The sequence below is a fragment of the Podarcis liolepis genome (genome assembly GCF_965112155.1).
Source record: "Podarcis liolepis genome assembly, chromosome: 4".
Classification (NCBI taxonomy): Eukaryota; Metazoa; Chordata; class Lepidosauria; order Squamata; family Lacertidae; genus Podarcis; species Podarcis liolepis.
In genome coordinates, this window is record NC_139558.1 from 34,584,584 (window position 1) to 34,609,668 (window position 25,085).

General features: G+C 41.5%; 1 protein-coding gene across 4 annotated transcripts in view; it reads right to left on the reverse strand.

Annotated features, from left to right (window-relative positions):
• OCA2 (OCA2 melanosomal transmembrane protein) overlaps nucleotides 1-25,085 on the reverse strand; it is a 153,793-nt gene that overhangs the window by 11,508 nt on the left and 117,200 nt on the right. For all 4 annotated transcript variants that reach the window (XM_083501713.1, XM_083501711.1, XM_083501714.1 and 1 more), the window contains exon 23: nucleotides 16,814-16,907. In XM_083501713.1, coding sequence (XP_083357839.1) covers nucleotides 16,814-16,907 — 94 coding nt within the window. The remainder of the gene's footprint in view (nucleotides 1-16,813; nucleotides 16,908-25,085) is intronic.

Sequence of the window (25,085 nt, forward strand, 5' to 3'; positions counted from 1 at the left end):
ACAGTTTTAGAAGAGTGTTGAATGTGGTATCAAGTAAACCAATTGCTTAGAGGTTTTCCAAAGGGCATTGCTCGACTTATTAACTGGCTTATTTACACCAGATGGCGCACACTAATACATTTTGACCACTACGCCATCTTGGCACTACTGTTATTTATTTTACTCTCAGTATGTTTGATTAGGAGAGTCACTGGCGGTTATTGTGGGCAATGCTGAGCATGTGTGGTCTGATTTGGTAAAGGGCATCTTCCCACATCCCTAGGTAACAGAACGGCCAGAAATGGGGGTCCTTACAGCATGCAGTGGGCCCTCCTTAACATACATCTCCTCTCCTGGTATGTCTCACAGAGGAACTTATGGTCTTCAAACAAAAACATCTTGAAGGTCCCAGGCCACAGAGAGATTAGGCTGGCCTCAACCAGAGCCAAGGCTTTTTCGGCTGTGGCTCCGATCTGGTGGAACGCTCTGTCACAAGAGACTAGGGCCTTGCGGGACTTGACATCTTTCCGCAGGGCCTGCAAGACAGAGCTGTTCCACCAGGCCTTTGGCCAGGGCACAGCCTGACTCCCTCCTTTGGCAATCCTCACAGAACTCTAGCCCAATGGTTGCCGTTGATCTGATTTGAATTAATTTTATAATGAAATGAATATGAAAATGATAATGAAATGATTGTAGAATGTTGTATTATTTTATTGTTGTTAGCCACCCTGAGCCCGGCTTCGGCTGGGGAGGGCGGGATAGAAATAAAAATTTGTTGTTGTTGTTGTTGTTGTTGTTACACAGGCCTAATAAGCTCACAGCTGCTGCATTTTGAGGGTACTAATTCATGTTATGTCATATATCACACTTCAGCATCCCACCAATCTCCTAGACACAGTCTGAAACAGTGCAGAATTTTTCAGATTATCTTAAATGTGATGTCGTAGCTCACCTGAAAGCTATGGTGAAGAAAACCCAAGCTGTTGCAGCCATTGGTTATATTTTCCATCACACACGGCTTTAGGGATTCTTCAAGCAATTTTACCAGGCAGCTATCTGCTATAAGTAGCTTTTCCCGAGTTTCAATATTGCGGAAATCTACTGAGTCCTCTAAAACTAAGATTGCTCTACATCTACTTGTTTCCAGTACTTCATTCAGCTGAGTGCACTTAAAAGACTATATTTTTCTTGCTCCAGAGGAAAAGAAACAAACCCAAGAAGGGAGCAATACTACTGGAACATGTTGCGGCTCAAAAATGAACTGCCAGAAGCCTAGAAATGCATAGTCAAGACAGATATTTAATACTTAAGCAGTTAATTGTGCATGCCTACCTATACTTGCAAGCGCCTAGAGGCAATTTTATATACCATATGCTGGTGTATCAGAGCAGGTCAAGGACTTTTTTAGTTAGTGGATTTTCCAGCTGTTCCTTTTAATGCTGCACATTACTCAATAAGTCTGCGGCAACTTTCTCAGGATACACACAAACTTGAAATAACACATTTAAATCCCCATCCGTACAGCAAGGACTTCTTCATGTGTGCTGCAACTCTGCTGCAGTGCAGAAATGGCCTAAAATGTGCCCCAAAAAGCAGCAACAACCTATACACCAGAAACACAAACGCAGGGACCAAACTTTGCAACAGACCCACATGCCAACTCTGTTCCCATCAAATAACTGGGTGTTTTTAAATTCCTCGTGGAAGTTCATGATGAGGGAGACAGATGCAACAGCATTCCACAAACAGGGAACTGCTCCCAAGAAGACTCTCTCATTGCTCAGTGCCAACCAGGCATCACCTAGTGGTGGCCTCCCTCACTGATCACAGGAAGCTGAGATGGTTGATACTGGGAAGAAGTGTTCTTCAGATTATTTTGGTCCCAACCTGTTTTGGCTTTGTACGCTAGTACTGGTGGTCTACGGTAGTGTCTCCATGATTCACTTTCAGGAAGAAAATGTTCTTGTTTACGCAAACACCTGGTGGCTGAAGATTATCATTCTTTGCAACCTCAAGATCATTGGATGGTGTTTTTAAGTGTATCGGTTTTTAGATGTTTTTAGGAAGTTTTGACTGTTTAGAATGCTTTTGTTTTGCTTTTTTGTTTTTAAAGTGTGGATCACTTTAAGGAGGTTGGACAGAGTATAAATCAGATAGATAGATAGATAGATAGATAGATAGATAGATAGATAGATAGATAGATGATAGACAGACAGATAGGCAGATAGGCAGACGGAACGCCTTGAATTGGGCCCACGAACTCACTGGCAGCCAATGTAGCATTTTCAGGACTCACCCACCTAGCAACCTCATTCTGTGCTAACACCAGCTTCCAGGTTGTATCTTGTTTTTCTTTAACTAATTTAATAAGGATTTCTTTTCTGGGGCCAGAACATAGATTTTGATTTATTGGCTGAAATAAACTGTTTTGATTTTCTAAGGGGATTATTACTAGGAAGGGTTTTTAACTTATTTGGATGCTACTAAATCTTAGGACTAAATCTGTCCTTGAGTTTTACATCATTTTCAAGTATCAATTACAAAATATCATGAATAATATAACTTTAAGATACACCAGAGGGAAATAGTCTCTAGTATGATTCAGGGGAAAGGCATGTTTTTCTTGCTGCTCAAGATTTCATCATTATGTTTTACAAGATGATCTCTTAAAAGTACCTTTGCAAGCCTCCCCCAAGCTATTTTCCCTCTCTCTTTTCATGCAAGCTGATTTGTTTTTTCACAGCAAGCTAAGGCAACTTTGGCTTTCACAAAAACATAAACTGACAGGGCTTCCAATGTTTCCCTTGTTTATTAGGCATGGTTGTGTGCTTCTAATGCTTTCCTAATAACAACATAACCCTATACAAACTCAAGTGTGATTTATGTAATTATTATTTTGACACATGACAGCTATTATATGTATGGGTGAAGCTTTGTCTGTGGAAGGAATTTCTAAATCCGAACTGCAAAGGTATGAAAAGAATGTTTGAATTAAGATGTTATCACATAAGGGCTCCGTGTCTTTAAAGCTTTGCAGATTAATGTAGTATCTGTGTGAACACTGAAAGAAACGAACTTAAGATTTCATTTACATCCTGGGAGGGCACTTTAACAGCAGTTGATATGACTTGCTTTGTGAGGGCTGGAAAATGCTTTGTGGGGGCTGGAGAATACTCCACAAGTTCACCTCGGTCAAAATCCTACCTGGTACATCTCAACCCAAAAAGGCCCAAATTTCAAAGACATGGGAGTTTAGTCTCATCTTGTAATGTTTTGCAATTAAGTAGACAATGGACCAAGAATTAAGCTAAGAGTGAAAGGAAAGAGACTAAAACCTCAGCAAAAGCAGCCAAAGATTACCTGGATCCCAGCCATCTTTCCGATGCAGCTGCTCAATATACAAGACCTCTTTTTAACAAGGCAGGCAATTCTGTATCTATTCACTGAAGTGCAAGTTCCACAGCTGACAGCAGGACCCTCCCCATGATTATTTTAGTAGTTTGGTGAAAACAGGGAAAGTGTTGTTGTTGTTTTTAAGTGATTCATGGGATTAAATAATACAGTGGTGCCTCGCAAGACGAAAAGAATCCGTTCTGTGATTCTCTTCGTCTAGCGGTTTTTTCGTCTTGCGAAGCAAGCCCATTGACGGATTAGCGCTATTAGCGGCTTTTAGCAGCTTTTAGCGGCTTATCTGCTGATCGGATCAGCTGATAAGCGGCTTAGAAAAAGGGGGGGAAGGGAAAAAAACCAGCAGGAACTTGCAAGACATTGTCGTCTTGCGAAGCAAGCCCATAGGAAATTTGTTTTGCGAAGCACCTCCAAAACAGAAAACTCTTTCGTCTAGCGAGTTTTCCGTCTTGCGAGGCATTCGTCTTGCGGGGCACCACTGTACAGGGAAACCATGATGAACAATAACTAAAGGCTGTCTTAGGAGAGGAAACCTTATATAGAGTGGCAGCAATTTTTTGGCTAGTAAAATGAGGGCTGTTAAGAAATAGCAGGTGCCAACTGACCGACTGAAAGTTCTCGTGACTTTGTGACTTGCCATGGAATGAGACCATAAACTACACAGAGCAAGTCCTGGCCTGCAATTTTTAATAGAACAGATGCTGTCAAGGATGCATCCTGGTTATGAAGAAAATCCTAAGAATATTCCCTGTGGTTGAGCCAAACCCAGAGTAGCTAATGCAGAGCTTCCCAGATACTGTTGGGACTACAACACTGAGCATGGCCAATGCACAGGGTTGATGGGAGTTGTAGTCCACAACTTCTGGGGGGCTCCACATTGACAACACTTTCTCTAGATGCTAAGAACTGCCTACATCATATCAATAATATGTTTATGCTAAGGGCAGAGCAACAGAGACAACACAATAATGTAGGGATGGATTTTGACAGTAGAAGTGGATATATTGTTTAGTAACTTTAGTTATTATCCTTCATTGCTCACATTAGTGAGATCAGGAGAGTACCATCCTTTGCAGGTTAAACTTGGAAGCTAAGAAAAGGTTGATTTAACCTTCTAGGAACAATAATCCAGGATGCTTTAAAGTACTGTAGACGGGATTTTCCTGGTATTACCCTTTTTCTTTCCCCCCTCCCCCCACAAAAATACAGTAATGCACAAATTGTTTTGTGAAGAAATAAAAGTAGTATTTACTTACATAATCTAGGCATGGAAGCAGGAATTACCGTAGCAAAATGAAGGCAGGTTTATAATTTCTATCTAAGTTACTAATTACAGAATGCAACTTCAGAAATGGTGTCTGAGCTTCAGAGCTCAGACGTTCCCATGTGGTCGGCTGGAAAGCATGATAAAGAAAGAGGAGAGTGCCCAGGCAGGAAGGAAGTGTTACAGCTTCCTGCCAAGACAGACAAAGGAAGTGATTTCACAGAATTCTCTCTAGCAAATTTACAGGAAAGCTCTGTGACCCTCAGCTTCTTCGTGTGCCTATCTGGAAAACACGAATTGTTGGTTTTACTGCAGTATTGTTAGTTTTACTGCAATAATGTCCCACAAATTAAACAAATAACCTTTGGATGTTTCAAATCAAAGTGCTTTGTGTGACATTTCAAAACTTGTCTGCCTAGTTCCTCTGTTCCCAAGTACATATCAGCCCCTTACATCATGGGCCCCTTGTACAGAAGCCCTTGACATTACAAAATCTAAAACTGTGTGAATGAAAAGGCAGGAATTGAATTTAACATCAAACCAGCAGCGCAGAAGCGGCTGTACTGAGATATTGATTTTATATTTAATTTATTTTAAACTTCTGTGGATTTTATTTCTAAATTGAATTCCTCCTGCAGAATAGTTGCAGCACTTAGCTCCAAGGTAGAGTTGCCAGATCAAATGGGTTTTTTTAGTGGGGGGGGGGAGGAAAAGACACAGTGTGATTATTCTCTTTCTTCTGTTGAGAACTGTAGAGTTGGGACATTCTGAAGTGACTACAATTTATCACACCGTAGAAAGTCATGCTGTTTGAAAAGAGGCAAGTCTTCCTTAGGATGGTATGCGTAATATATTTACACACACACAACACAACAACAAGTTTCACAAACCAGGTTTGAGCAAATCCTGTACAAACATCACAGTGCAGGAACTCTTAAGTGTACCTCTAAAACCAATGGTTGTTTAGGAAACAGTTAATCCCATACCCAGCTGAAAATACAGTGGTGCCTCGCAAGACGAAAAGAATCCGTTCCGCGAGTCTCTTCGTCTCGCGGTTTTTTCGTCTTGCGAAGCAAGCCATTAGCGGCTTAGCGGATTAGTGCTATTAGCGGCTTAGCAGGCTTAGCGGATCAGCTGATAAGCAGTTTAGCGGCTTAGCAGATCAGCTGATAAGCGGCTTAGCGGCTTAGCGGTTCAGATGTTAAGCGGCTTAGCGGATCAGCTGATAAGCAGCTTAGCGGATCAGCTGTTAAGCGGCTTAGCGGCTTGGGAAAAAGGGGGGGAGGAAAAAAAGCCCCGCAGGAACTCGCAAGACATTTTCATCTTGCGAAGCAAGCCCATAGGAAATTCGTTTTGCAAAGCACCTCCAAAACAGAAAACCCTTTCGTCTAGCGGGTTTTCCGTCTTGCGAGGCACCACTGTAGAGACACATCTCATAGCCAGCGGTGGCGGTGCTCAAGAGAATGGGTAAGAGTGAGGCAGGGAGACCAAATGGGGAAGAACCAGAGCCAAAAACAGGCAGAACCAACTAATTCTAGTTTTGTCCCCATTCTCCCCACTCCAACCCCAACACAAGGGCAATACTGAGACTAAGTTAAAGGAAAGGAAAAGGACCCCTGGATGGTTAAGTCCAGTCAAAGGTGACTATGGGGTATGGCATTCATCTCATTTTTTCAGGCCGAGGGAACCAGTGTTTGTCCACAAGCAGCTTTCTAGGTCATGTGGACAGCATGGCTTAACTGCTTCTGGTGCAATGGAACACTGTGATGAGTGCCAGAGCACACAGAAACGCCATTTACCTTCCCACCACAGTGATACCTATTTATCTACTTGCACTGGCATGCTTTCGAACTGCTAGGTTGGCAGAATCTGGGACAGAGCAACAGGAACTCACCCTGTTGCAAGGATTTGAACCGCCGACCCTCCGATCAGCAAGCGCAAGAAGCTCAGTGGTTTAGACCACAGCACCACCCACATCCCTGGGACTAAGGAGGAAGAAGCTGACAGCCATTGCCACTCCCTGAACTGATTGCAGGTATGAAAGGCAGCAAGTGAGGGCTGGCTGAAGGTAGAGGTTAGTGGGGCAGCACCCCATTTGCCCACATGGATAAGCTTTCACTGCTCATAACAGCCCTATTCCTATTACTCTGCTGCTGCCACACCACTATTATTACTTGTTGCAGCATTACAACTGGAGGCAAGTCTTCCCTCTGTAGAAGCTCAGTCCTGGCAAAGAACTCTTAATTATTGGCTCCGTCTAAATCTAAATCCACCCGGTCTACTGCTCTTAGTGACACAAGACCCCCATAAAAGTGCGTGGTCTAAAATTGTGCACCAAAAATTGCTCTCCTGCGGACTCCACCCAAATCAGCTTCTCACAATGGGCTCTATTAAAGCAAAAAGGCTAATTGGACAGCATCTGAAGGACTTAGAGCAACAGAACTATCTGGCCATTATAAAGAAACTCTGTCCTTGGTATGCCTTTTTTCCCCCTTCTCAGTTTGATTCCCTGGCACCATATTTGTATAAATTAACTACCCCAAAATACAGACGTGCCTTCACACTGGCCAGATTGGATGTCATGCCCTCTGTCGTACTTGAGGGCAGATACCAAAAGATTCCAACTGAGAAACGACTCTGCCCATGTGGAGATGGCAATCTGCAAACAGTGGCTCATGTTCTCCTGTCCTGTCCCCTTTATAAAGATCTGAGGAATGAGATCATCACCCCACTCTTACTTACCATCCCAGGCCACCCATCTGTGGCCACATTGTTCTTTCTTTTATCAGATCAAAATGATCAGACAACAGCAAAGGTTGCTAGGTTTATCAAGGGTGCAATGAGATTAAGGGCCACTATCTGAATGATAATCTTGGTCATTTGATTGTCCTTTTTACCCATTGTTGTCTTTTTAATTGTATATATTGCTTGTTTTATGTTGCTATGGCCGTTGGCTAATGCAAATAAAGTTTATCTATCTATCTACATGTTGCTAGAGTCTCTAGACTGCCTGCTGCATCCCCATAACCTGCAATAGCTGGAATGTGTCCTTGAACTCGGATAAATGCCTTCTGCTTACCTGGACAGATGATGGAAATGTAGGTGCACGTGTAGAAAAACCTTTGACATTTTGGAACTGTACAAAAGTAAGACCCACCTCCATTGGTCCTCCCACTTTTGATTCCAGCCCTGCCAGCCCCTGGCATGTCACCTTCAGAAAATTGCTGATAAGGAAATGCACATTCCTTTAGTTAGCTCGCGGGTGGTGCTGTGGGTTAAACCACAGAGCCTAGGACTTGCCGATCAGAAGGTTGGCGGTTCAAATCCCCGTGACAGGATGAGCTCCCGTTGCTCGGTCCCTGCTCCTGCCCACCTAGCAGTTCGAAAGCACGTCAAAGTGCAAGTAGATAAATAGGTACCGCTCTGGCGGGAAGGTAAACGGTGTTTCCGTGGGCTGCTCTGGTTCGCCAGAAGTGGCTTAGTCATGCTGGCCACATGACCCGGAAGCTGTACACCGGCTCCCTCGGCCAATAAAGCGAGATGAGCGCCGCAACCCCAGAGTCGGCCACGACTGGACCTAATGGTCAGGGGTTCCTTCACCTTTACCTAAGGATCTAAGCCATAGACTGTTGTTCATATTATCATAGCCCCACAGTATATTTTAAAGTCAGCATCGTACACGAAGAGTCATTACCTCTCTCATGTACCACTACCTGTTTATGTCTGAAACTTCACACACATGAGGGGAGAGCGGAAAGTGTGACTAACCCATGAGAACAGCAGACAAGCAAAAACATTTGCCTGACAAGTCAAGCCCATACTGCCAATGTCTAGAACACACATTTTGGCAGAGAATAGGGGCAAACAGGAAGTCAGATACAACTGGGGCAGATGCAAAGGTCTACAGATAGATATAGGGACGTTCAAACTGTGAGGACCACCCACTTAAAAGCACAGATTATCTTCCTAAAGAAAGATTTGGCAGGAGACAGCAACAAACGAAGGGATGTTAATACCGACACTACTGTATGCTGAGCTAGACAACAATTCCAGGCAACTGCCTGGAAGAACTGTGTGTTGAATTATAAACAGCTCAGCCAATTTGCCACTAATCAAGTTCTGCTTCCACTGGCAACAGCAAGGGGGGGGGAGTATTCTCTTACTGTTATTGTTTCACTTCCTGGGTTATATCATTCCACTAAGCCAGGGGTTGTCAACCTGGTCCCTACCACCCACTAGCGGGCGTTTCAGGATTCTAGGTGGGCGGTAGGGGGTTCTATGGCACAAGCTGAATCCTCCTTCTATCGAGCACTGGGCGGTAAGGAAATTTTACCATCAAGAAAGATGCATTAGTGGGTGATAGGTATGAAATGGTTGACTACCCCTGCGCTAAGCCAACACAGAGTCGCTCTTTGCAAACCTTCAGTAATTGAAGAGGAAGAACCACAAGGATCAGCAACAAAAAGGAAAATGGGAAAAGAAATAAGTGGCAGCTTATCACGTCACCAGAAAAGGAGGAAACACATCCACCTGAGGAAACAGGACAAAAGGAGGCATATCTATATCTTTCTCTCTATATATGAAATTTATAAAAACTTTCTGTACAGTGGTGCCCCGCAAGACGAAATTAATTCGTTCCGCAATTTTTGTCGTCTAGCGAATTTTTCGTCTTGCGAAGCACGAAATCCCATAGGAATGCATTGAAAATCAATTAATGCGTTCCTATGGTCAAAAAAAGTCCAAACAAAGCCAAATTTGGTACAACAACAGTTTATTAACTGCTCTTTAAAGTCACACATACTGTAAAGAGCAGTTCAAAAATTTAAGGGAAAATAAATTAACTTTATAAACAAAACATGTCTTTGTTTTTAGTCAAAGAAAACAAAGTCGCGAGACGTTTTCGTCTTGCGAAGCAAGCCCATAGGGGAAATTCGTCTTGCGAGGCAAATCGCAAACGGAAAAACCTTTCGTCTAGTGAGTTTTTTGCCTTGCGAGGCATTCGTCTTGCAGGGCACCACTGTAATTTAAATGCAAATATATTTCATCTCAACATACTGGAGAAGAGTGTGGCTTGTGGGCCTACTCTGCATCTGCTGCCCAAGTGTCACCGGGCAACTTGACGGCCTCTCCTGCTCTACTTTCTTATGCTTTAAACTGGATTTGGGATGGACAACTGTGTGTATCTCCCCCCCCCATTGTTTCTGCTATGGTTCTGCTCACTGAGCTTGAATATTTGCAAAATTTAGCATACCTTATGCATGCAAACCTCAAAACACTTTTGTTTAGGCAGGCCTATCCAGATATGCAAAAGTTACACGTGTCTTACTTATTTGTTTTAGTGACTGTTGATTTTAATAATCTTTTGAATATTTTTAATATCCATTTTTAAAACCCTTTCCCTATGATTTTAAGGTTTCATTTTATATTGTAAGCTGCTTGGAGGCATGGGCTGTTGTTTCTTTACAATCAAGTGCTATATCAATTTTGTTAAAGAAATAAATGGAAGTACAGAAAGGTACGGCACAACAGAAGCACCCATGGTCAAATATTTCAGTCCAGTTGGCAGATAAGGGCCAACTATCAAAAATTATATTAAACTAAAGCAGCTTTCCCCATTATTCTGTAACTGAGGACATGGGAGTGGGGAGATAGATCAGGAAATGGTGGGGCTAGAGGAGAGGGCTATCTAGTTCGCTACTAAATCCACTTTTGTCCGTCTCTTTAAATGTTCTAATGTCCATTTGTGAACAATGGATGCCCTACCTGTGCTCAGAGAAACATTTGGGGACTGTATACAAGGGTAGTTCTTCCCAGAGCAGACCCACCAAAATGAATGAATAGGTTCATTTATTTCAGTGGGTCTTCTCTGAGTAGGGCTAACATTTGATGCGACCCATTTCGGGCAGGGGCTGCTCTTTGTTCCATCAGGAAAGAAATGGTACAGTACTTAACACTCAATGGCAAAAATATTTAAATCAACAGATAACAACTCTATTAGCTTCTATCTTTTCTGTGGGTGATATGCCCAGATCAAGGCCAGTAGGTTGCCAGAAAAGGAAGAAGAAACAGATAGAGGCTGAACAGAAACAGGTAAGCTTTAATCAGCCTTGTTTCCCCTGAAGACTAGAATGTCTCTTGAGTGGCCTGGATGTCAAATTAATGCCAGCTGGAAACAATATATATTAAGATACAGGATGGCAAGTTAAAGTAAGCAAAGCACATTTGATTTGCAGAAACATTAATCACTCCATTAGGTCCTCTAGAGTGCACTTTCTTTCAAAGCCAGCCTCACAAACAAGATAAATTATGGCTGTCAACGAATTCAGAAATAAGACCTCTTCCTCTCACCACCTATTTTTAAAAGATATATTAGATAATTTGAAATCCCAATATCTAATAAGCAAAAATCCCATTTTGAAACTTGCTCTTCCTACACACCAATCTTATTAAGTGTTTCCAAGCAGAGGAGGCATTTACAGAGGTAGGCTGCAGAAAGCCATGTTATCTGACCTGTCATACTGACTACATCTGGTCCCCATTTTCAAGGGCAGCTTTTGTCACAAGCTCTGCACTGAATTCTAGAAAATATTGGGGTTACTGTGTTAAAGAGAAGAAATATTAAATTTAGTTTTTTGTTTTTTTAATAGTACAGTATTTAACACAGGAGTGGAGAAACATTAACCTCTGGGCCAAATTAGGCTTGCAGAGCCTTTTCATCCAGCTCATCGACTTATATGCACCTCTACATTGACACAGACCTCGTCAACCAAACAACAGGTGTATCTGGTGGACATTGAGTCCCCATGTATATATGTCAGCTAAGAGTACCATTCTATACATGTCTACTTGGAAGCAAATCCCATTGAGTTGAACTGAATATTTCAAGTTTTGGGTTTACAGCACAAAACTAGAACTCAACATTCCAACCAGTCACACTTCAGGCAACACCTGCAGTTTAGTTTCTAGCACTGCCATTTCCATTAAGGGGATCAATAACTTTGTCCTCTCTAGAAACAGGAACTATTTGGCCCAGAAGAACTTCCTATGTACAATTTTCACTCAGCCCAGTACTAAGTACCTTGCAGAATATGGTTTTCCTGACTGAAGTTGAAAAATCCAGTTTTGTTGGCAACCCTACTCTCACTCTTAATTGATCTGATCTTACAACAGCCATTATTATTATTATTATTATTATTATTATTATTATTATTACTAGTAGTAGTCATCGTCGTCGTAGTAAAGGTAAAGGTACCTCTGACCATTAGGTCCAGTCGCAGATGACTCTGGGGTTGCGGCGCTCATCTCGCTTTATTGGCCGAGGGAGCCGGCGTACAGCTTCTGGGATATGTGGCCAGCATGACTAAGCCGCTTCTGTCGAACCAGAGCAGCGCACAGAAACACCGTTTACCTTCCCGCCAGAGTGGTACCTATTTATCTACTTGCACTTTGACGTGCTTTCAAACTGCTAGGATGGCAGGAGCAGGGACCGAGCAATGGGAGCTCACCCCGTTGCGTGGATTTGAACTGCTGACCTTCTGATTGGCAAGCCCAAGAGATTCAGTGGTTTATACCACAGAGCCACCCGATCCTCTTGTGTACATATTTGTGTACATATTGTCAGGAGACAAAATTCAGAAAGAGCAAATTTCAAAGGATGGTGGTGTTTCAGTTTATATATTGTTTTGGAAAGTGCATATTATGTGATTTAAATGTGAACTGAATCAATTTTCTCTCCATCCCTATTTTAGGTGACATATCTGGCCTGTGGCAACTTCATTATGAAAATACTTTTCTCTGTTTCCCATCTTATTTCTATAGCAAGTTCTTTCTTATTCCCCCTCCCCTTTGGTATGTGATTGTGTTGAGATTCGTCTGTGACCATTTTTCTTTTGTTGTTATGAACTCCAAACCGCCCCCACCCCCCGATCTCAGGTAGATTCATCCCATCTTATAAAAGCAAGCAGCTAACCCAACCATCGAAATGGATCTTTCATTTTCTTGGCTTTCAGTATGATAAAAGCTAGTTTCTCCTTTGATCTCAATTTAAGCTCCTAGAATTTTCTTTTGAAACACTTGTACCAAATGTAGGAAATGGCACAGCTAAAAGAATAAACCTGCAGGAGGGCCTTTTAACAAAAACTCCGAAGCATTATTCCTGAGCACAAGAGGGTTTCTGACATCTCTAATATTACATGGGCATGCGATTAATCAGTCCTGTGACAGATTTGCAATACATACACACAGCTGGATGGGTGTAAAGACAGTTATTCTTTGCACAGGCTTTAATGTGCCATGTTCTTTCAGACAGGTATTGGCACATTTGCCGTAAAAATCTTGTCCATAAAAAGCTTTTATTTCTATTCGGAAGCATCTGATTGCTGCCACATAAAGCCCTCGACTATTCGCTGTAAAATCTTTAATATTTAAAAAATAAAATTAAGCACCCAAGAACACAGCCCTGAAAAGTCTTCCATCTTGGCAAAGCAGTGGTCCTCATTTTCCACCATAATAGAGTGAGGAGACAGGAAGCAGTCAAAGCCCACAAAGATCTACATAGTACAGGATTCTATTTAGGGTTCCATATGTTAGTTGAGGCCTTGATGGGAATAGCATCTTAAAGAAGAACTTGATCTGCCACATCAATATGGCCCTATTTATTTTACATAATATGATGTTGCCAATTATCTTCAAATAGTTTATAACCTTAGCTTCATTTATAATTTATTTTTTAAAACTTGGATGTTCCGGAAATATTTTAAGTAGGAATGTATGGACTGGGGTGGCATATTTTCAAAATATAAAAACTCCATTTTTAATGGAATACAGCATTATAATTTATGACATTCCCTTAATCCAGATGAGACAGAAGTGTTCTTAGCTAGGAAGACCAAGTAGATTCAGCCTCTCTTGGATGGGGCAGCGCTGCCCTTGAAAATCAGGTTAACAACAGTACTGCACCAATTGCAAGGAAAGATGGACTTGGCTGTGGTTACACATTGCCTTGGTTACATCACATGCCTTGTAGGTAGATTGCAGACCAGGACCAGATTTTAGGATCATGTAACTCGATTAACAGTTGCACTGGTTGCTGGGGTTTACTTTTAGAGCTCTACATGCCCTTGGGATCAGGATGCCTACAGGACTGCCTCCTCCTATTTGATCCTAAATTTGTCCACTAAGGTCATCAGGAGAGTCTGAGATGCACTTAGCACAAGCACTTTTAAGGGCTGTTTTCATTGTAGTGTCTACTCTCAGGAGAGCTGTTTTGACCATCTATGATGTAAACACAATAAGCCCTTTTTGGTTGGTTTCTTTTTTAAGCTTTTTTCTTCAGTCTTGGCTAACTTTCTTTGGCTGGTTCATCCACTTTTTGCTACAGATCTTGTGGTTTCCTGTATTTTTATCTGATGCTTATTTCTTGTGTTTTTGTGTTGTAGTATTAGCAGTTTTGAACTAGAAAGGGATTTTCCTCAAGATGAAAGCAGGGCTCTGATCCCATTAATTATCAGTCCCACCACCCCCAGTTGATATAATTTGAATTATAATAATAATAATAATTGCATGTTAGATGCAAAAACATAGTTTGGGAGTAAGTGGTGGGTGGCGCTGTGGTCTAAACCACAGAGCCTAGGGCTTGCCAATTGGAAGTTCGTGGTTCGAATCTCCACAATGGGGCGAGCTCCCGTTGCTCGGTCCCTGCTCCTGACAACCTAGCAGTTTGAAAGCACGTCAAAGTGCAAGTAGATAAATAGGTACCGCTCTGGCGGGAAGGTAAACAGTGTTTCCGTGCACTGCTCTGGTTCGCCAGAAGCGGCTTAGTCATGCTGGCCACATGACCCGGAAGCTGTACACCGGCCAATAAAGCGAAATGAGCGCCACAACCCCAGAGTCATCCGCGACTGGACCTAATGGTCAGGAGTCCCTTTACCTTTACCTAATTTCTTAAAAGAGTTGACCTCCTTTTGACTAAAAGCAAAAACCTTTCTTCTCTTTCAACAGACTTTTCTTTTTGCTTATGATCATAAATGATAGTAATGACAAGCACATTGGTGTAATGATCCACATGACCTTTACTGTTTGGCTATGCATCATTTAACACAAAAAAAACATGTTTACTCCAAATGCAGAATCACAGGGGGAGAATCACCTTTTCTGACATGATGGGGTTTTTTGTCCATGGAAGTGCTTATGAAAGTATTCCCATGGAAGCATACATGTGGAAAAGGTTATATCCGAACTGACCGTCTGCATAGCTATTTCAGAAAGGATTCTAAAGCAGAGGCTAGCAGCAATTTGATATTCTACACCTTTTGTGAGAAATGCAAATGGAGGACCAATCATAGTGCTACAGTTTCTGTGCAAATGTCTCTTACGTTAACTGGGTAAAAGAAAATGCACTTCGCAATGGCAGGAGGCAGAACTAGGTGACCATGAGATCCCTTCCAACACTATCCTTCTCAGCAGATAGTACTGCTTACCAGTAGGGTGCTTGTGACCCAGAATGGTAGCTTCAGTTGCATGGACTTCATTCCAGTAAATGGACAAAACTGGGACATGGGTCTGTCACTGACAGCCACCCACCTCCCAGGAAGTGATGGAACAGAAGCTAACCATAAGATTTGACACCACATCTTTAACACCTTGAAAGTAGGGATCCAACGGTGGTCCTATAATATTATGGTATGCTATCATCTGATAAACACTGTGATTCCAACATAACATATTGAAACTGATGACAATGGGGAAACAAGTGCCCAAACGTAACTCTCTAAAGAAAAGTGTTTACGGTGACCGTCATCCAGAATTAAATCAAAATATTATTAGACGTCTATTTCCCTGGTGGGGTATATTTAGAAAGGATGGTTGAGAACATGCTTCGTTGAACGCATCAATAATCTTCTCATACTTTACGACAACTGTGCACTGATTTATTTATTTTTAGAGTCGGAATGCATAAATGAATGCAATTGTGTGTTTTTAAGCAAACAAACGCAAATATGGTAAAAAGCTCATATCTCACCATGTGCCTTTAATCCTATACCAAATGTTATCTGGCACAACCTGGCATACATCAACAGCTAAGTGCAGCTGGTGGTTGTTTTTTCAGAGACTTCATCGTGGTAAAATATACTAGCATTATTTGAGCAAAATCTCTGGCACACATGCTCATTGGTCCACAGTTAAACAGTTTCCATAAGTTCTTGAAGCACTACAAGGGAGCTACTGGGAAAGGGGACTGTAAACTGTGGGTAATGATGCCTCTATCATAATTGCCCTGGCCTCAGAAAAGCTATCTTCTGTATACAGCTAAGCAAATCTAATTTTGCAGTGGTTAGCACCTAATAGTCTACCATCTTGAACAGCCATATCTATGTCTGCAGAACAAACTTAAACTAATTTGCTTTGTTGTTTTTTGTTTTTGTTTTTTGATTGTGTGGCATAGTTAAGGCATTCATTGATCATAAGGCAGAAGTAGCGATGCAAGCCAGTGATAAACATAATTATCTTGGAGGACTGCTGCATTAAACTAAATCAGGTATTCTGTGCCAAACACCACTGAAATCTTTTAAGTTATGCCGAAATCAGTTTAGATTGTAAATAATTCAGCCCTTGTTATGATCTCACAAATTTGCTATCCCACCCCTCCATGTTTATAATTGACAATATTTTTAAAATATTAGAATACATATTTTATAGATTTTTTTAGTGTTAGCAATGAGAATCCTGTGTTATAACAACTCATGCGGAAAAAAACAATTACATGAAAAGGGTTCGCCCCCTCCATTTATTGTTATTCTCATTAGAAAGATGAAGGCGTTTCAATTGTCAAACACAATCCCTGCAATAAATACCATTTGTGTCACCAAAATGGATTTATATGTCATTGGCTTCCACCACCAGCAGCCCCCCTTTTTTTTTCTTAAATACTATATCAGAGCTAGGGAATCTGTGGCCCACCTGTTAATACTGACCTACAACTTTCATCATCGTGATAGTTGGGGCTTATGGAAGTCAAAGTCAAATATAATCCAAAAGGCTACAGATTTCCCACCCCTGTGCCATATGGACTATTCTGCCTGACTCATTTTGGTTTGTAGAGCAAATCCCCACTTTTTTAGAGGCAAATTTAAACACAGATTCGTTTCGAGTCTAAAATGGTACCTGAAAAATTCCATGAAAGAGAAGCCATAGCCATGTTGCTCTGCAATTCCTGCACAAACAACATTTGCAGATGCTCCGATCAATGTCCCATTACCTGTAATTCAAAACAAAAACAAATTCCAGCTGATATCGAGGCTCTTTATCTTTTGGCTTTGCCACTCAATTAGATCAGCTAGCAGACTTAGATGCAAAGGAGGGGGAAATCAATCATTTCACATGCACCTGAAAGGATATCACCTGAACAATAACCTCCCTGTCTATAAATAGCTGAAGGTTTTCAGAGGCAGACCTGTCTTTGTCCTCAGTGAAGGCGGAGAGAGAGAGAGTGTGAGAGAGCTGTGTTGCCAAAACGACATCTTCTACAAATATTCTGAGAAACTTGCCGATTATTTGTTTCAAACACAAAAATGTATGAGTAAGATAAAATGAAAGCGAGATTAGGAAGCAAGGTGGGGAGGGATACAGATCTCTGCTGATAGCAAGTTGGGCTATTGATTGGAGGAATAATGAAAAATGATGGGTTGTTCCTTCCCTCTCCCCCCCCCCCACAAAAAAATGCATGCAAGAACAATAGAATGAAGTGCTTATTTTCAAAATGTGTCCTTTACACTGGAGCACAATTAGTTGCCTAAAATGACAAGAGTTCTGAGGCCCAATGCAGAGAACTAGGGGTCCAAGCCTTTCTGGTCTACCCCCAACACACACAGCCTTGCTGCACATGCAGATGTACTTTGTGCTAGACAGCATTGTGCAGTATGACCCTGAGTCCCCTCTAACTGCAACTGAATTGTTTTAACTCTGTTGTAATTTTGCTTCCTTGACTTTCCGCGTGAAAATCTGTATTGGCTGCTGATGTGAGTTGTAGATCTAAGTGTCTGGTGTTTCTTTGTCTACTTGAAGAAGAATAAGGTTGCAGCAGCACAAGCTTTCTCCCCTTCTTAGTTTCTTTTTTTCTTCTTTCAATTTCTTTTTTTATTAAATCCGATTTAATACAATGTCCACGGGGGTGGGGGTGGGACATAGCATTAAGAGTCTAATGTCATTTTACATAATCTTAGGGCATTAATGGTCAACCTAGGCTCTCCATAGACATGTTTGCGAAACTAGTGGAATAAATTTTCTATAGTGTCTCTCTTTATAATAACTTTTGCTACCCAGCTAGTCACTCTGAAATAGCTGTGTCCCAGATATTGTTTTTTTAAAAAAAACATATTTTTAATTAAAGATGTATTTAAAAGTATATGCAATGTCTTTTTTTTTTCAAGTTACATTTTCCACAGATCAGTTTCATTTGTTGAGACATTAGTGTTACCTTAGGAAGAAAAGGGGGAAAGAGGTGGAGGGGGGCATGGTGAGTGGGGTTGGGGTTGGGTGGCAATGCTTCTATTCTACTTAATGTATGTGTGGGGTTTTCTGTCAGCATCACTTGTGTGGGTTCTCTTTACTATTCACTTGTGTTCCTTTGATGGCGAGAGAGGTTGGGGTTGGCTTGTTTGTGAGGTTGGGGTTTGCTTGTTTGTGATTGGCTGTGGTGAACTTTGTTTTCCTGTGTGTGTGAATGGGGTGGGTGGGTGTTTTTGTATCAGGCTGTCCAGATCGATTTGTATGCGGTTGGCGGATTTTTGCCATCCCAGATATTGTTGAACCGTACCTCAAGGGGTAGCTCAGCCTGGGATTTAAAAAATGTAAAAAAAAAGTCTATCACCAAATATGTTGTTGTTGTTTAGCCATTTAGTCGTATCCGCATCTTCGTGACCCCATGGACCAGAGCATGCCAGATGTGTAGCCGTCAGTGAAAAGAAAGTTAGATATTTATGTTGAATAGTAAAATCAGAATCTAGGTTTAATGAGAGCAGGGCTAAAGCTGGATTTCGTGAGAGAGGTTGTTTAACAATTTTGGAACTGATATTGAAGGCCCTTGTGCAGAATGTGTGGACAAATTTACATTCCCACCATGCATGAAAAACAATATGTTCCTATATTACCACATCCCCTCAAACTTCTTAGTTTCAACACATCTGATTCTACTGTGAAGGTGATTATTATTAATTATTAATTATTATTTCTAAAAGCTACTTTGGGGAGAAATGCAAATAAACAGAAGCCCTGACTTTTTCCTTAAATGAAAAGCTGCTGTAAGGAGTAACTTTAAGGAGTTAACAACAAAGGATAGGAATACTTTCTCCCACAGACTCCCACACACACGCCATTCAAACCTACCACATTGCTGCTTGGGCATTTTAGAAGACCAAACACCACAAAAATCATGACGATTGTGCCAGTGCCTCCATCATTTCCAAATTGGTGGAAGACGATAGTCATCCACCTCTGAACTTCCAGATGAGCTGTGTCATTCGTTCATTGCTGTCTGAAGAGGCTGCTTTTGATTTAGATTAAGGGAGCACTGGAACGAAATCTGAAATAAGGGCCTTTGCCATGATCTTGACAAGAGCAGGGAAGGCTTGGACCAGAAACTAGCAATTTGTGACATGAAATGAAGGGCAGCTACAGCATCTCATCTTGCAAAGAAATTGTGACTGGAACACTGAGATCAGCAAGAGGTTAGCGCCATGGCAGCTGTGCTTGTGAAAAGTCTGTGACAGTTTGAGAATAGCACTAATCCCAGTAGTAATTGAAAATCTATTACATCCAATTTGGTTTCCCTACTCTGTAGCTTCTGGACAGAATTTGAACATTATTCTCTTGCAAGCTGGAAAAAGTTGAAGTTGGCGGACCTCTTGATAGGCCTCTGCAATGGGGAGGAAAATAAAGTAGGATAGGGTAAACTTGTTCAGCTTCCCCTACTTTTCCCTGTGGCTAGCATCTCTGAGCTACAACTGAATAAGACTGAAAAGGAGAATGAAAGCATGCAGGAGCCGGAGGTAAAGTTAAAATGAGGTAGCAGCAAGAAATGAGGGTCCCAAAGTTGAGATGGACATGATGTGAAAGTTGGGCCAAAACCAAATGAGAAAGGAAATTGGAATGGGCAAACATTCATCCACACAACTTTAAGACCATCTTCATGCTCACATTTACATATGAATTCTAGCAATTTGTCAGGGAATTTGCTTACAGGAAATATTTTCCTAATGCTTCACGGTGACAGTACACTTGACAAGTTTCATTTGCGGTCTCACTATTATTCTATCTTCATCTGGTTTCCGGTTGCTATCCATTGTGATATCTACCAGTCCATTATGGATGGATGCTTTTCCATCATCTTTCCTGCTCTCATTTTTAAAATCTGCAAATCTGTGTTATATAAATGACAGCACATTCTGGCATCTTACCACTATCAGGATTTAGTGATGCCAAGTATCACTTGGCTTTGACTGGACACAAATTCCATTTCTGCTCTCTTACAGTCTTCCTCTTTTCGTAATGCAAAGCACCTTAATGTATCAGAAGATAGCCGGGAATGGCTATGTACCGTATTTTTCACTCTATAAGATGCACCAGACCACAAGACGCACCTAGTTTTTGGAGGAGGAAAACAAGAGGGGGGAAAATTCTGAATCTCAGAAGCCAGAACAGCATGAGGAATTGCTGCTTTCACTGCGCAGCAACCCCTCTTGCTGTTCTGGCTTCTGGGATAGCTGTGCAGCCTGCATTCGCTCCATAAGACGCACACATATTTCCAGTTACTTTTTAGGAGGGAAAAAGTGAGTCTTATAGAGCAAAAAATACGGTACATACTAACAGCAGCAACACTTTCTCATCATTGCATCAATAATTGACAATACTTCGTGTAATAGGCCAAAGCCATGGGTAGTCAAGCTTGAATTCAGACCTGATGTGCACAGTGCTGTTTTTCTAGAAAAAGAGGTGCTGGAACTCATCATGAATACCTCCCTTGTTCTCTTAGAATGGCAATGGCACCACCTGAGAGGTACCAGAACTGAGTTTCAGTGAGTTCCATCTGAAAAAAAAAAGTCCTGGATGTGCATATTATCTGACCCAGGGCCCCAGAAGTCAATTAGGAGAGTTGCAGATGGGGAGGACAGAGCTTCCCCTGTAGACTGAATAATGGCTGTAGACTGCGTTGTAATATACAGTTACTGACCCACACTTGGTGTTAACCAGAGTGGGGATGGAGCTTAGCAGGTTTCCTTCTCTCTGTGCTTCCAGGAACAAGCAAGGAGCTATGCGGCCTTTGGCTTCCAGCTACAACAGAAACCAAGCAAACAAAAACTCTCCAAAAGAGAAATTGTACAGCCTGCATCTTTACAAACCTAAAGATTGCATGATCCTTTTGGTAAGGAAACCAAGTTATTTTCCTTTTAAAGTCATTTGGCAGTAAAATAAAGAGGGGGGAAATGCTCCAGATAGGTTCTAAAATATATATCTCAAGTGTCAATGGCCAGAGTAAAAACATGCATCTTCAGCATACACTGAAAATTACATAATGAAGTTACTAGACACATCAGAAAAATTCAACAACTCTAGGAGCTGACACAGAGGAATCTAGATACAGTGGTACCTCGCAAGACGAATGCCTCGCAAGACAAAAAACTCGCTAGGCGAAAGGGTTTTTGGTTTTTTGAGTTGCTTCGCAAGACGATTTTCCCTATGGGCTTGCTTCGCAAGACGGAAACATCTTGCGGTTTTTGCAAGTTTGTTTCCTTTTTCTTAACACCGTTAATATAGTTGCGACTTGACTTCGAGGAGCATCTCATAGAACGTGGTGTGGTAACCTTTTTTGAGGTTTTTAAAGACTTTGGTGATTTTTGAAGCTTTTCCAAAACTTTCCCGCCATCGTGCTTCGCAAGACGAAAAAAATCGCAAGATGACAAAACTCACGGAACGAATTAATTTCGTCTTGCTAGGCACCACTGTAGTTCTAGATAGAATCCCAGCCACTAATCTGGTTGTTGCCAGTTTATGGGCCAGTAGTTTCCAAGAAGTCTTAAAGGGCAACCCCACATTCTGTTCTAGAAAGAAAACAATACGGCAGAGCAAAATACTGAAGCTTGTTCAAAGCACAGCTGGCTCAGTATTACAGAAATTCAAAGCTTGGGGACTAGATCCCAGATGCACTATGGCCTTCAAAGCAGATAACAGGTTGGCCAAACTGGAAGCAAATTATTGTTGAGATGATGAGTGGCTTCTTGAGGTAGAGAGGCAAGAACAAGGTTATACCTCGAACTGAAAGAATAACTGATAGGTAAAAAGGATGGACATTAAATAAGGACCAAATTAAATTTTAAAACATGGGCAGAACACCATTAGGTAAATGGGAGTACCTTGAAAAATGGATGAGAAAGCACAGCTGCAAACAAGGAATCCTTATATTCAGATGGTAGGGGAGTGTTAAAAGACAGAAGCAGCAAACATGTAAGAGAGGTTTGAAGAGTTCTACTGAATAGGCACCAGCCAAGCACTGGACCATAAAGTTTCATTTTTAGGCAAAAATTGAGAATAAAGGAAGAGCAAGATAGGTTACAAAAGGAGACTTGTGATGTTAGCTTAAGTACCACTACAGAAACATGGAGAGAGACATTCAGTGCAAACACAGATCCTTTGATGGATGTTTTATTGGCAGGATTTAAGCAGGCACAGAGAATCTAGAAAGTCAGATTTTTCAAATATATATATTTGAAAAAACCAAGACAAACTGGTTGATATGAGCCTGGGAACAGAGTGTAATGCTGACATCAACAAAATTCTTTCCTTATTCTGTGAATAAATATGCAAAATATGTATTATATCTCTGTAGCTGTGAAGTATAGCAAAATTCGTAAAAGCAATTGCCAACTCTGGCACAAGTATTTCATTCTCACTTTCCTGAGGGATGGAAAATCCAGGACAGACTTTTCAGCAACCTTTCAAATGCACTGGAAACTTAATGGCTTTGGGAAAAACATAGGGGGATTTTTGCAAGAACATTTATTTTGTAAAAGGTGAGATGCAATAGATGGGATGATGGTTCTTCCGAAGCTTTATTACGCCCCATAAACAACTAGAAGATCAGGCACGAGATAGCTGTCACTCCCCCCTGCTGCAGGCCAAATGGGACAGGTGGGAGTGATCACCTACTTGCCACTCACTTGATGCCATTATAACATCAGGTGACAACTTCAAAGGGGATCACCTTCAGCTGAGTGGCACTGAGGGTCATAGCTGTCAACCGTCCCTTATTTGGCGGGAAAGTCCCTTATCCCAGCGCCGTGTCCCGCTGCTGTCCCTTATTGATTATGTCCCTTAAATTTCCCAGGTTTCAAAGGAAGCAGCGCCTCTCCCTCCCTTCCTGCCGGCCAGGGAGGAGGGAGGCTCCAACTGTGTTGCTTGGCTGCGTTGCTCACCCAATAAGGAGTCTAAGAATGACTGGGGGGTGGAGCTTGCATGCCTTGTGCCGATCAAATCGGCCACGTTGCCTGGGGACTCGCCTTTGCTCAGCGCTTCCCAGCGGAGAGGTGACAGTGGTTTTCCTTGCTGCATCTCCTTTGCCGGGTTGCTGTGCTATGGGAACCACCACTTGAGGCTTCGTTTGGCTGCTGGCTGGGCTTTCTGCCTTTGGTTCAGAGGGGCTCAGAAGTCAAACATACCTGTGCTCTGAAAATCCCTTATTTTGGCTGCTGATCCCTTATTTCCGAGGCTGCTGGTCCCTTATTTTCAAATCTGTAAGTTGACAGCTATGCTGAGAGTTAGCCTCATTGGCTGCAGTAAAAGGTTGCTGATAAGCATTACATATGACTTCAGGTGGGTTTGGCTTGGGGAAAACAGCCTTGTGAGATTAACTCAGCCCATGGACCAGAAGTTCCCCACTGTTGCAGGTGATGATGGCCTTACCAGCCTTTCTCCTTACCAGGCACAGCCCAGCAGACAAAATGTGGCTTAATCTTTCCTTACCTACTAGGAATAGACTGCTTTTAAAATGCAACTACTCACCCTAAACCATAGCAACTATAAATTTGAGTAAATGTAAATTTTAATATGTACAAACACATATAATCAGTGGGAAGGGGCTAAAAAGAAGGAATTTATACACTAGCAACTCCAGAGAAGCTAGGAAAGAAGAAAAAGGCATTAACTGGTCCAGATATTTATTCCATGGACGAGGCCACATTGTTGACCACTTTATTAATGGAGGGACATTTTGTTTATGAAGGGAACTATTTCACATTTAGCGCCCGGCACATTTAATGCATGCCTCCCTGAGGAGTAAACTCACTTCTGGAATGCAGCTGCCTGTTTGGCACAAGTGCTAGAAAAATGAGCCCAGAGAGAATCTGTTTTTCCATCAACATTTCCACAAAGTAGGACTAGGCATGGAAGAAATAATAATAATAATAATAATAATAATAATAATAACAACGCAAGTGCCCAACCTCCTGATGTGATAATGCACAGGCACTGACTGAGGTGTCAGGAGAAGGAAGCTGTGAGGGAAACAGTTAGCAGGGACTGACTGAGCAGAGCTGAGAGGAAGGGAATCTTTAAAATGGCTGCTCAGATCTGCTTGCTTACCTACAACAGTGTAGGCAAAAATGTTATGAAGCAAATAAAGGTACAGGAGAAAAGAGCACATAGTACATACCTATTTATACCACTAAACTAATATCACCAGATAACAATTTAGAATATACTGTATATTTTATGGTATGCTGCCACCATATAATATCTCTGCTCAGAAATCTTCACTGGTCTGGCAGTCAGTTTGTTTTCAGGACAAGTTCAAGGTGGTTATTATTAATTGGGACCAGTTTACTTGTGAGATCACCTTACCCCAACCACTCTGCAGAACTTATTCCACAGTTGTAAGAAATCAATATTTTACTGTTGCATCAGTTAAACTTTGTAACGCCTTGCCTATTGACATTAGACAGGCACCTTAGCTCAAAACATTTTTGTTTAGCCAAGCCTAAACTGACATGTAGAATGCTGGCATGTGTTTTTGCTTACTGTTTATGTTAATTATCTTTTGAATGTTTTTTAAAATGCCCATTTTCAGCTGCTTTAGTTGATTGTTTTAATGTTTATTTTGTAAACTGCTTAGAGGTTTTATTACAATCAGGTGGCATGTAAATGTAAAATAAATAAATCCACTTTCAACAGATTCCTCCAACATCCCTACACTGAACTCTGAAGAAAGAATATTTCAGTGAAAATTGGTGGTCATATTTGATTTCAAATGAATGAAGGGTGAATGAAACATTGAGTGAGATGTTGCTCTTTTGTATTGGGGGGGAGGGACAAAATAATTCAAAAACATGTTTCATTAAACTCACTCAACGTAATAGTAATTATTCTTTCTTCTAAAAGCAGCAGTCAG